At 44.8% G+C, this 13,705-nt stretch overlaps 1 protein-coding gene across 1 annotated transcript in view; it reads left to right on the forward strand.

Annotated features, from left to right (window-relative positions):
* The window catches only part of SRPX2 (sushi repeat containing protein X-linked 2), a 745,700-nt gene that overhangs the window by 623,840 nt on the left and 108,155 nt on the right, over positions 1-13,705 (forward strand). Inside the window, exons 4-6 of the mRNA XM_073642211.1 lie at positions 10,078-10,269; positions 10,437-10,613; positions 11,740-11,866. Coding sequence (XP_073498312.1) covers positions 10,078-10,269; positions 10,437-10,613; positions 11,740-11,866 — 496 coding nt within the window. The remainder of the gene's footprint in view (positions 1-10,077; positions 10,270-10,436; positions 10,614-11,739; positions 11,867-13,705) is intronic.

Genomic DNA, 13,705 nt, shown 5'->3' on the forward strand with positions numbered 1-13,705 from the left:
GGCTTCCTTGAGACCGATTGCACATTTTTTTGTGTTCGCCGTCAAGCCTGCGGCTCTAATCGAATCCACTACCACTTGTACCTGGGACAAGTGGGTATGTCAGTTGCTACTCTGTCAGAGGCACCTGCCAGTAACCCTTGGTCAGATTGAGCGTCGTGAAGTACTGAACCTGTCCCAGTCTCTCAATCAGCTTATCCACCCGGGGCATTGGATAGAGGTAAAATTTTGACACTTCATTCAATTTCCAGAAATCGTTACAAAACCGTAGCAATCCAGTACAATGGGACAAGTCCACTCACTTCTGCACTCCTCAATGACTCCTAACTGGAACATTCTTTTCACCTACTCCGTGATGACTTGCCTCTGTGTCTCTGACACATGGTATGGTTTCTTTCGTACCCTTACCTGAGGCTCATGTTGGATCAGAGATGTGCGACCGGGCAGTAAAGAGAATACGTCTGTTTTCTGCTGCACTAATTTCTGAGCCTCCCATCGCTGCTGTTGAGAGAGAGAGCCTAGTTTATCTTGACCTCGTTCCCGTCCTCTTCCCAGGCCGTTGTTGGAGGGTCCAAAGTGGATATGACCAGAGTCGCATCTGTAACCATACACTCTCAGTCTTTCCACTCCTTTAACAGATTTACATGATATAGTTGCTTGGGCTTCCTCTTCCCGGACTGTTATACCTTGTAATTCCCCTCCCCAACCTTTTCCTGGACCTCATATGGCCCTTGCCACTTGGCCATGAACTTACTTTCTGCGGTGGGCACCAAAACCAATACCTGATCCCCTTTTTTAAAGAACCTGACTGTGGCCTTTCCATTCTACGATCGGCTCTGCGCTGCCTGGGTATCCACAAGATGTTCCTTTGTTGTAGGCATCACCGATCCGGTCCTGCACACTCGCAACATGCTTTAGCACACTTTTATGAGGAGTAAGATCCTGTTCCCATGTCTCTTTAGCAATGTCCGGCAAGCCCCTGGGATGTCTGCCATATAATAGCTCAAACAGGGAGAACCCCGTTGAGGACTGCGGTACCTCTCGGATAGCAAACATTAAATAGGGCAGCAACATATCCCAATCCTTCCCATCTTTGGAGACTACTTTTTAACATAGATTTGAGTGTTTTCTTAAATCTCTCCACTAAACCATTTGTCTGGGGATGGTACACTGATGTGCGCAATTGTTTGATCCGGAGCAGCTTACACAGTTTGTTTGTCACCTTGGACATAAAGGGAGTCCTGTGATCCATAAGGATCTACCTAGGTAGCCCAAAGTGGCAAAACATGGCAAACAACTCCTGGGCAATAAGTTTCACCTAGATATGATAACATAGTAACATAGTTTGTAAAGCCGAATAAAGATGAAGCAGAATTGCCTCTGGGTACTGAGTGGCTTAATGCACTACCACTAATACATGTTGGTGGCCACGGGATGATTTTACTATTGGCCCTACCAGATGTTTAATCTCCCCGCCCGGGGTGGAAAGGATGATCAGATGTTGATCCTTCGCATGGTGCCGATAATAATAATACGTTTTATTTCTATAGCGCTAACATATTCCGCAGCACTTTACATTTTAGAGGGGACTTGTACAGACAATAAAAGACATTACAGAATAACAATAATCACATAAATCAACAGATACCAGGAGGAGCGATGGTCCTGATCGCTAGCTTACAATATATGAGGAAATAGGGGGGGACACAAAAGGTGGATGGTAACCATCACTTGTGTTGTACGGTCCTGCATCAATGTAATGAATAAGGTATTCACATAATGCTAAATGAACCAGTCACCAACCAGTATGTGAACAAGTACAGATACACACGTCTATTAAACACATGGGGGTGTGTGAAGAGATGATACAAGGGTCGTGATTTGGAAGGAAATTTTGTATGGGTAAAAAAAGGGATAGTTAGATAAGTGCATTTTTTTAGGACATGCACAAAACTGTGGGTATTGGGGTTGAATCGAAGAGTCCTGGGTAGTGCGTTCCAAAGAATTGGTGCAGTATGCGAGAAGTCTTGTAGACGGGAATGGGAGGTTCGAATTATTGAGGGTGTTAATTTTAGGTTATTAGAAGAACGGAGGGCACAGGTAGGGTGGTAGACTGAGACGAGGGAGGAGATGTGGGTCGGTGCCGAAGCATATAGCGCTTTGTGGGTGAGGGTGATTAGTTTATATTGAACTCTGTAGCGGTTGGGTAACCAGTGCAACAACTTGCACAGGGTGGAGGCATCAGTGTAGCGGTTGGTGAGGACTATGATCCTGGCTGCTGCATTTAGGACAGACTGGAGAGGGGAATGTTTAGTAAGAGGAAGACCGAGTAGTAGAGAGTTGTAGTAGTTCAGACGAGAATGAATCAGAGCGACGGAAAGAGTTTTTGCAGAGTCAAAGGTAAGAAAAGTTTGAATTCTAGAAATGTTTTTGAGGTGTAGATGACATGAGCGGGCGAGTGATTGGATGTGGAGAAAGAAGAAAAGATCTGAATCAAGTATAACCCCGAGACAGCGGGCTTGTTGTTGGGGAGTAATGGTGGAGCCACACAGAGATGGCAATATTGGGCACAGGTAGATTAGTGGAGGGAGGAAACATAAGAAGTTCAGTTTTTGACAAGTTCAGTTTCAGATAGAGGGAGGACATAATGTTAGAGACGGCTGAAAGACAATCACTGGTGTTTTGTTTAATTCAGGGGTGAGGTCAGGAGACGATGTGTATAATTGGATGTCATCAGTATAGAGATGGTACTGAAAACCAAATCTGCTGATTGTTTGTCCAATGGGAGCGGTGTATAAGAAGAAAAGAAGGGGGCCTAGGACTGATCCTTGAGGAACCCCGACAGTAAGGGGAAAAGAGGAGGAAGAGGAGCCAGCAAAAGATACAGTGAAGGAGCGGTCAGATAGGTAGGAGTAGAACAAGGATGGAACAGTGACCTTGAGCCTGATAGAGTGGAGCATAGTGAGGAGGAGCTGGTGATCCACAGTGTCAAATGCTGCAGAGAGATCCACTAGAATCAACAGGGAGTAGTGACCATTAGATTTAGCTGTTAGTAGATCATTAGAGACTTTAATGAGGGCAGTTTCAGTGGAGTGTAAAGAACAGAAACCGGATTGTAGAGGGTCACGAAGAGAGTTATCTGAGAGATAGCGGATTAGACGGGAGTGGACCAAGCGTTCCAGGAGTTTAGAGATGAAGGTAAGATTAGACACAGGTCTATAGTTAGCAGCACAGTTTTGGTCGAGGGATGGTTTTTTAAAGTAATGGATGTATGCTGAAGTGTTTAAATGGGAAAGATACTGGATGAGAGAGAGAGAATAAATGTTTTAGTTAGGTGAGTGGTGACAGCCGGGGAAAGGGACTGAAGGAGACGTGAGAGAATAGGGTCACTGGCGCAGGAAGTAGGGCGAGAAGATGCAAGGGTGATCAGCACTTTTCTTCCGTAACTGGTTCAAAGACAGAGAGTGAACTAGATGCAATGGGAGAGGGAGGACCGTGCATGGTATTAGGGGATTGGGAGAAAATTTCTTCTTTGAAATAATTAGCCAGATTGTCAGCGCTGAGGTCGATAGTTGGGGCTTTCACTCCTGAATGGAGGAGGGAATGAAAAGTGTCAAAGAGGCGTTTAGGATTTTTGGAAAGTGAGTTGATGAGGGTATTGAAATAGGTTTGTTTGGAGAGGTGAAGGGCGGAGTTGTATGTTTTAAGCATAAACTTATAATGGATGAAATATTCGGCCAGATTGGATTTTCTCCACAGACGTTCAGCGTTCCTGGAGCACCGCTGGAGAAAATGTGTTTGCAGCGTATGCCAGGGTTGTCGCCGTCTTTGCAGAGTTGTTCTATGTGTAGGAGGTGCAGCTTCATCCAGGGCATTCTGCAATGTATCATTATAATGTTTCAGAGCAGAGTCAGGACATGAGAGGGAGGAGATTGGGGAGATTGATGACTGCAATTTCTTTATAAGTTTCTGGGTGTTAATGGTGCGTATATTTCTATAAGTGTGGTAAGTGGGGGTGTCCTGAGTGGGGCAACAGTTACTGACAGAAACTGAAAGAAGGTTGTGATCAGAGAGTGGAAGAGAGGGGTCAGTAAAATCATGCACTGAGCAGAGCCAGGAGAAAATAAAGTCCAGCGTGTTTCCATATTTCTGAGTAGGAGAGTTAGTAAGCTGTGAAAGGCCGAAGGAGGAGGTTAGAGATAAAAGGTGGGAGGCAGATGGAGAGAGTATATTACTGATGGGGATGTTGAACTCCTCCATGATGAGGCTTGCAATGTCACAGAATAGAATGTGAGGAAGCCAGGTGGCAAAGTGATCCAAGAACTGATGGGAGTAGCCTGTAGGGCGATAAGCAACCACCACTCGCAGGAAGAAGGGCCGGTAAAGTCTGACAGTGTGGACCTCAAAAGAAGGGAAGATAAGTGAGGGTACTGGGGGATAACCTGAAAAGTACATTTGGCTGATTGGAGGTGTTGTTCTGCTCCTCCTTGCCTGCTTTCCGGTCTGGAGGTATATGAAAACTGTAGCCCACCATATGCGAGAGCAGCAGTGGCGGTGGTGTCCGACTGCTGGATCCAGGTTTCAGTAAGATCCAGAAGGTTAATGGAATTTGAAAGGGAAAAGTCATGGATGTAGGAGAGTTTGTTACATACTGACCGAGCATTCCAAAGGGCATAATTGAAAGAGACAGAAGGCACATAAGGAATGAGATTAGCAGGGTTTTTGAGTGCAGCAGGGGAGGGGTTCGACTTACTATTACAAGAAGGGCCAGGGTTGGGAGAGATATCTCCTGTGACTATGAGAAGGAGGATAGAGAGAGTGAGCAGATGGTTAAGTGATTTGTGAGAGCGTTTCTTGTGTTGTACGAGTATGTTAGGAGTGAATGGATCTGTGCAATTTAATATTATGAAAAGAGCATGACTGCTGTACATAGGAGAGGAGAGAGAGGCTGACATGAATGGAGTACAAAGATTGTGTGTAAGGACGGTGGATGTGAGTGAATGCAGCAGCCAGAATATAAATGACACAAATACACTGCTCAAAAAATAAAGGGAACACTGAAATAACACATCCTAGATCTGAATGAATGAAGGAAATATTCTCATTGAATACTTTGTTCTGTACAAAGTTGAATGTGCTGACAACAAAATCACACAAAAATCATCAATGGAAATTAAATTTATTAACCAATAGAGGCCTGGATTTGGAGTCACCCCCAAAATTAAAGTGGAAAAACACACTACAGGCTGATCCAACTTTGATGTAATGTCCTTAAAACAAGTCAAAATGAGGCTCAGTATTGTGTGTGGCCTCCACGTGCCTGTATGATCTCCCTACAATGCCTGGGCATGCTCCTGATGAGGTTGCGGATGGTCTCCTGTGGGATCTCCTCCCAGACCTGGACTAAAGCATCCACCAACTCCTGGACAGCCTGTGGTGCAACGTGACGTTGGTGGATGGAGCGAGACATGATGTCCCAGATGTGCTCAATCGGATTCAGGTCTGGGGAACGGGCGGGCCAGTCCATAGCTTCAATGCCTTCATCTTGTAGGAACTGCTGACACACTCCAGCCACATGAGGTCTGGCATTGTCCTGCATTAGGAAGAACCCAGGGCCAACCGTACCAGTATATGGTCTCACAAGGGGTCTGAGGATCTCATCTCGGTACCTAATGGCAGTCAGGCTACCTCTGGCAAGCACATGGAGGGCTGTGCGGCCCTCCAAAGAAATGCCACCCCACACCATTACTGACCCACTGCCAAAACGGTCATGCTGAAGGATGTTGCAGGCAGCAGATCGCTCTCCATGGTGTCTCCAGACTCTGTCACGTCTGTCACATGTGCTCAGTGTGAACCTGCTTTCATCTGTGAAGAGTACAGGGCTCCAGTGGCCACTTTGCCATTCCTGGTGTTCTGTGGCAAATGCCAAGCGTCCTGCACGGTGTTGGGCTGTGAGCACAACCCCCATCTGTGGACGTCGGGCCCTCATACCACCCTCATGGAGTCGGTTTCTTACCGTTTGTGCAGACATATGCCCATTTGTGGCCTGCTGGAGGTCATTTTGCAGGGCTCTGGCAGTGCTCCTCCTGTTCCTCCTTGCACAAAGGCGGAGGTAGCGGTCCTGCTGCTGGGTTGTTGCCCTCCCATGGCCCCCTCCGCGTCTCCTGGTGTACTGGCCTGTCTCCTGGTAGCGCCTCCAGCCTCTGGACACTACGCTGACAGACACAGCAAACCTTCTTGCCACAGCTCACATTAATGTGCCATCCTGGATGAGCTACCTGAGCAACTTCTGTGGGTTGTAGAGTCCGTCTCTTGCTACCACGAGTGTGAAAGCACAATCAACATTCAAAAGTGACCAAAACATCATCCAGAAAGCATTGGTACTGAGATGTAGTCTGTGGTCCCCACCTGCAGAACCACTCCTTTATTGAGGGTGTCTTGATAATTGCCAATAATTGCCATCTATTGTGTATTCCATTTGCACAACAGCATGTGAAATTGATTTTCAATCAGTGTTGCTTCCTAAGTCGACAGTTTGATTGGGTAGTGCATTCCAAAGAATTGGCGCAGCATGCGAGAAATCTTGGAGTCGGGAGTGGGAAGTTTGGATTATGGAGGATTTTAGTTTTAAGTCATTGGCAGAACGGAGGGTACGTGTAGGGTGGTAGACTGAGACAAGGGAGGAGATGTAGGGGGGTACTGAAGCATGGAGTGCTTTGTGGGTAAGCGTGATAAGTTTAAATTGAACTCTATATTGGATGGGCAACCAATGCAATGACTGGCACAGGGAAGAGGCATCGGTCTAGCGGTTGGCGAGGAATATGATCCTGGCTGGATAATTGAATCTTTATAATGCGCAGTAGTACCATTCAAAAAATATAATAAGCTCTGAATTATAGGTTGGTGCTGGTCAAGGTGATTAAATGAAATATTTAGATTACAGGCTAATATTGGTCAGGGTCATAAGTTGAGGTATTAAAACTCCTATATAAATCAATGTAAATCTAAGTGGTTAAAGACACAGTAGAATCTAAGTACATGATTAAAGATTAGATTTTAAATTCATACTGACAGAAGTCCAAGTAATAAAGTGCTAAGTGCAAAAAGTCAGAGTATAAAGTTACCCACATGATTCTAATGACCAAAATGCATATAAGAAGAGCATCCAAACTACACTGTACCTGGGCCAAACGATGGTGCCACTACCCCTACGCGCGTTTCAGCGAGCGTGCCTTCTTCTGAGGGAGTGGCATCATGATAATCATGTATACCTTAAGTATACCTAAGCGTCCAATTGAAGAACCCCTGACATAACAAAGATGGCGGCCACAGTGATGTATGGCTCCGACTATGTGTATCACATGAGCGGGTCCAAGGTCACGCTGCAATCCCGCCTCCCAGAGAAGACGCTATCGGCGGCGCCAAGCAACGAGACGCTGGGCACATGCACACTAGCGTTAGGCTAATACTAAGGATCAGACACATAGATAATACAATGGGCGAACATGACACAAAAGGGAAAAAAACGGGGAAGATATTACAAGCCTTGTTCGTATAGAGAAATATATGTTAGGCTCCATAATGGGGGAAGAAAATAAAATATGAAGAAAAGCTATCATTATCTATATTTCATATATATGTCATATGTATAAACCCTATTGCACATATCACATATATATAGACGCTAATGCATACATATGTATAATGACCGGACATAAAGTCCCACCTAACATAGTCATTGTAGTACATTCATCAAAAAATAATAAAATAAAACCTACAAGGTTATTGCTGCAGTATATAGAAAATCAATGTTATTATATCAGAATAAATCTATAGCCCTGTCTAACATCAATACCTCAATAGGTAAGTGTGTCTAAAAATAAGAAAAATAGAGGAGAAAAAAAAGAGTGGATGGGGAACAAGATGTGTGAGTGGTAACAATAAAACACTAATGCTTTAAGCGAACCCTTGGTGTGACTATACAGATCTTAATCAGCCAGATGTTTAGATTTGTTAATCCAAGAGAAATACACTATTGTGTTTATGTTGACTTGTAAATGTATGTGTATTTCTGTGGCTGGTTAAGAAAGTCATAGTATTTGTATAACCCTGAATGTTGACTTCTCTTCATTTGGAAACAATGATTTTTGTTAATTTATTGTACTACACTTAGCTACATGTTTATTGACAAGAGCCCCCTCCTATACCAGCTATGTAAATAGATTAGCTAAAACAATGAGATCTGAGCCCTGTGAGTAATGCCCTTCCTAACCTCTTACCTGGTAATGTGTACTTGAAAGGACAACTGTAACTAATTTAAGGGACATGTGCCTCTGTAGCAGAGAGATTTTTGAGACAGAGATTGGAAAGAGACTTTACAAGGAGAATGAGAGATCAGACTCTCTCAGACCATCAGCCTGGAAACATGGCTTTAACCAAAGAGATACAGATTCCAGCCTAAGGGTATATGGCCCTGACTGGAAAGATACGGATCTGCTCCATTGACCATCAGAGAGCCCATGGATACATTTGGTGAGACCAGGTTGGGACGATGAAGTCACCTGGTCCCATGGATATATTGTTTGGGGTTGCCAGGTGGGACCCTCCGGTCGCCTGGAACCCATGGATACATTTGGAGAAGTCAGATTGGGACCAGCCGGTCATCTGGCCCCATGGAAACTCTCGGAGAGGCCATGGTGGGACCCTCGCGTCTCCTGGCCTTGTACCTCGATGGACTGCTAGCTTCCTAAGCTTACCGCTACCTCCTATCTGTGGGGGCCCACCAAAAGCTGGGGGTCACTCGTTGAAGTAGTTGGCCCTGGAAGTCTCCAAAGTCGCAGCTGTTTTATCCCAGGCGGGCGGAGAAGGAAGGGTGAGACTGTGTAATGTTGTACCATCTTGGGTATTTGCTGGGACTGTTCTATGTGTTTCTTGTCCTGTTTTGTGGCTCAATAAAGTATTACCACGCTCATCCTGAGTTGTCTGTGTGGTATTACGCCCACGGAAGACCCCGGGTCATCACACAAGGTAATTATGATCATATGATAAAATCATATCAGCTACCAGTAGGTGTATAGTTTCATACTGTGATAATAATAGGTATAAAGGTAATTTGGTCCATACACACATATATAATATACACACCTGAGCATATATACATGTACAGACACATACACACATATATATATACACATATCGTCACACACATACAATTTAAAGTGGCGGAGAGGGTGTAATGATAAGCAATAAATACTAAAGGTTTCGGTGACTATCAAAATCAAATGGCGTCATTGACTAGCATGTGAATGGATCCCTTATGGACACATTACAAAAGGTGACGCACTAGGTATCACAAAAAAAAAATAAGGAAAAGGTTTGTGATGAGTGATGAGATACAGAGATGTAATGTATGCATCACAATAGTCAGTGCGTGAATAATAAATGAAAATAGAGTGACGATTGAGGGAATAGAGTAGTAAGGGGGGCTTAAAATCTGAGAAGATAGAGAGAACTTAGAGAAATGCGAAGTATCATCCATATTAGTATATGTACACACTATGAAAATGTATATAAAGTCCATAAGTGTACTAGTATTCCTATGGATGATGTCAACAATTGGAAGACATACACACCGTATTTCCTGACGAATGTCATCTCAGTCCCAATAAACCCCTTTGGACCTGTAAGTTACCTAGTTGGATCCATCGGGATCAACCCTTGTCTTCCATTGTGGACACCAGCATGAACAGCGGCTGCCGTGTTGGCACGACGTTGTGTGAATAAAAGCTGCCTCAATGTAAAAGCACGGTGGTGTTAATGGTGCGATATAAGCGAGTAAAATAAATAATCAATAAATCTACGAAATGCTTCTTCCATTGCCTCATCTGAAGTAGTAGAGGTGCTTTCCACCAGATGCAGAGGATTGCACTTGACCGTAGATGTGCCATTTATGATCCAAGCTCATCTTGTAATGTGTTCTACTCAGATTCTGGATTATCAGGATTGTTTCCCACAGAAGTCAATGTGCCGGATTATCCACTGCAGGATGACGAATTTCATTTTATTGTGTATTCTCCCCAGTTCCTCGCTGGTGTAACGACCTGAAGATCCAGGATGGAGAGGCCGCCTGCTATTCCCCATGGGGAGGCAACTACCGCAGCACGCTGGGAACAAGGTGCAGTGTGTCATGTGACCAGGGATTCCAGCTGATTGGCCAGAGCTCTGTGCGCTGTTTACAGAGCCGCCGCTGGTCGGGATCTGCGCACTGCAGGCGTAAGTCACCTTGGGAGAAGCGGGAGGACATAGACGCCAGTAGCCGGCTGTAGTTTTATTTTCTAATTCTTAAGGTTTTATATATTTTCATTGTGCTCTTCCATGTTGGGAAGGTCTACAGTATCTTAAATCTGGGCTGTGGCCCTTGTGACCTTTCTGTATTTCAGGGGTTCAGTGCCCAATTCTGCCAGCGATACCTAAGGGCTCATACCAGTGCATGGCGGGTATGTATGAGGGATCACAGTGCGACTACTCCTGCTCCTCAGGCCATCAGATGGAGGGTGACCGCAGTCGTGTCTGTATGGAGGATGGGCGCTGGAGTGGTGCAGAACCATTCTGTGTAGGTAAATTTCAGATGAATTGACTGAATGCAGTTAATGTATTGTTGGGTTTTGCTTTGGAAGTGGTCCGCCTCAGCGCCTAGGAATGACCCCATATATTACAGGTTCCATCATTGTTCCCTCAGATATCGCATATACCGCCCTATACCCAATTGCCGACATTGCCATCTGCACAGGTGCAATCCTGCAGAATCCCCATAGTTTATTTCAGGAGGTCCCGAGAGCGGGACCCTGGGAAGTGTCCATGTGACTCTTTGCCATTATGTTCATACCCATTAATAGGTTTCCCTGTATATAAATGTGCTGTGCATGCCGGGAGATCCTGCAATGACAGAGAGGAGTCGCCTGAGTATTTCTCATGACCTGATCACGTGTCCGGGGGCTTCATCAGTGTATAATAATAATAATCAGTAATAATATCAGTATCACCGCTGCTCACTCCTTCCCTGGTTATTCCCTGTGCTTGTGGCTGTAATAATGGCTGACTCTGGGTACTCTGTAGTAAATATTCCATATTTCTGTGGAGGAGGGGGAGGATCTTCTTATATCGGATTATCATTATTTCCTGTCTTCTTCTTCGGAGCTGTGTACTGTATTTTTTCAGAGTATAAGGCACAGTCCCCCCCCCAAAAAAAATTTGGGAGGAAAATGGGGGGGGGGGTGTCTTGTAATCAGAAGGTACAGTATTTTACCTTGGGGGACGGCAGCGGTGGAGCGGGGTCACAGCTTCAGGAGATCAGCTGGCCCCGTTCTCTCAGAAGAAAAGTCTGCGGTGAGCCGAGGTCCCCTCTCCCGTACATATCCCTTTAGTGGGAAAATGGCCGCCGGAGGCGGTGCATGCACAGATCGAGATCTCGCCGCAGTCCTCCCGAATCAGCGACCCTTCTGAGAGGATGGGGCCTCTAGCATCGCCCCACCCCTGCCGCCTCTGACGACAACCTCCTGAAGCCGTGAGCCTGGCTCCTCTGACACCACTCCACTCCCACCGAGCCCCAGGTAAGCTTTCGTTAAAATGGATTATAAGGAGCACTGTTTTATTTAAAATTATTTTTTTTCCTATTTTTCACCCCAAAATCTGGATTGTGTCTTAAAATCTGCAAAATAGAGTAATTACTTTGTTTTATTTTAGATGTTGATCCACCTAAGATTCAGTGTCCCCCCTCGAGGGTAAAAGTGGCTGAGCCAGAAAAGCTGAGTGCAGTGGTGTACTGGGGGAGTCCACAAGTGAAGGACACAGCGGATGGCCTTATAACGAGGTGAGAGGAGAATGCACCAGTGCATTACGTTACAGAAAGGACCAGGAGAGTAGAATAGAGGGCCCAAACCCCACTACGAGCCTTCCACACAGTACATCCATAGTTTATGGTGCCATTTCACTTTTTAAGGTTGTAGGTAGACTTACGAGCAAAAGGGTAACAATGTTTTGAACTTTCGACTTTCAGTCCCCACATCTCACCATCCACTACTGCTTTGAATGTGAGACTGCCATCATTTTATAGACAATCATTTTGGCTATTTCATACATACATTTGACTTGCAACTATTTAACAAATAATTAGTTATGCAGATTCTCGTCATGTCACTGCATTGTTACTGTTTTGCTCCTAAAAATCTAAATTTTAATTTTTATTATTTTGTTAGTATTTCATAAATCCATCTTTTGGCTTTCACCACTGCCTGAATCCTTTTTGCTCTCGATCAGATTCAAACGTCCCGTGACCGAAATCTGATCCCAGGTCTCTTCTACACGTTCTCAAAGTTGGTGCATACTGATTGACTCATTTGGCTATGTATACAGTGTGACAAAGTCACTGGCAAAGTACTGGAGAGGAGAAATGTTTCACTCAGGCTATCAGCTTCAGTGATTTGAAACCTAGAAGTTTGCTCCAGCATACTATGTGCTGCGAGGCGTTAATCAGCCATTTTAAGGGCTGGGTTTTTGTGAATAACCGTAGAGTGGGTGGGAGGTTGTTCACCATATCTCCACCCCTGGGTGTGGTCTGAGATATAAATACCCAGTCTTTTGAATCATTAGTTGTTCAGTATGTCTGGAGAGGCTAGCTCCAGAGAGATGTTCGTGTTTGTGCTAAACTGAACCGTGTGTTTTGCTAACCCTGAGCAGGTGGATCCCCACAGGCCTATGATCTCTGCTATACCATTTTGTTTTGATTTCCTGTTTTGACCGAAGGGCCGTGTTTATTTTTACTTTCCAATGGTTTATGCCGCATATATATAATAAACCAGTGAAGGACTTAGAGACAGTGTTCCTGTGTCTACCTCCATGTGCAGCTGAGTGAGCCGATCGACCACAACAGTTTTTTCTTCAACTCCACCCACAAGTGTTTGATTGAATTGAGGTCTGGGTACTTTGGGGGCCAATTCAACACTTCTACTTAATTGTCACTGAACCATTTCTTTGTAAATCTTGATGTATATGCTTTGGGTCTTTGTCTTGCTGGAACACTATGTCGTCCTTATCATACCCATACTACTCGAGTGTACGAAGTAACTCATCTTGTATGATACTCATATATAGCTCAGCATTAACACCACCATCGATTCTGGTCAAGCATCCAACGACTTTGGCTGTGAAATAACCCCATATCATCAGGCTTCCTCCACCGAACTTTACAGCTCCTTCAGTTTCTCGATCTGTTAGCCCCTTTTTATCTTGTTTCTTCTAGACTCATTTGCACCCATCAGAGCCTACTCTATTGACTTTCATCTCATTGCTCCAAATCACCTGTTTCCAATCTTCCACTGTCCACTTTTCGTATTTTTTGTACTTTTTTGCAAAGTTGAGCCGGTGCTTGTTATGACTATATTGAAGTCAAGACTTCTTCACCTTTTTTTGAGCCACCATTACTGGCTTGTGTAATGTGCATTGCACGATGCTGGCATAGAGGTTTGTGCTCTCACTATTGCGAAGCATACGAGCCACCTCCACTGCCATGTTTGTCGCACCAGAACTGATAGACCTTGTGATGAGCCGATTGTTGACTCTGATATTTTACCTGGACGTCCACCGCTTGGCTTTTGAATAGATGGACAGACTTCATTTCGTATTCTTCCAACTGTCATGGCGCTCACATGAT

Source organism: Phyllobates terribilis, unplaced genomic scaffold (genome assembly GCF_046119375.1).
Source record: "Phyllobates terribilis strain yellow unplaced genomic scaffold, ASM4611937v1 Scaffold_7__3_contigs__length_470593459, whole genome shotgun sequence".
In the NCBI taxonomy this organism is placed as follows: domain Eukaryota; kingdom Metazoa; phylum Chordata; class Amphibia; order Anura; family Dendrobatidae; genus Phyllobates; species Phyllobates terribilis.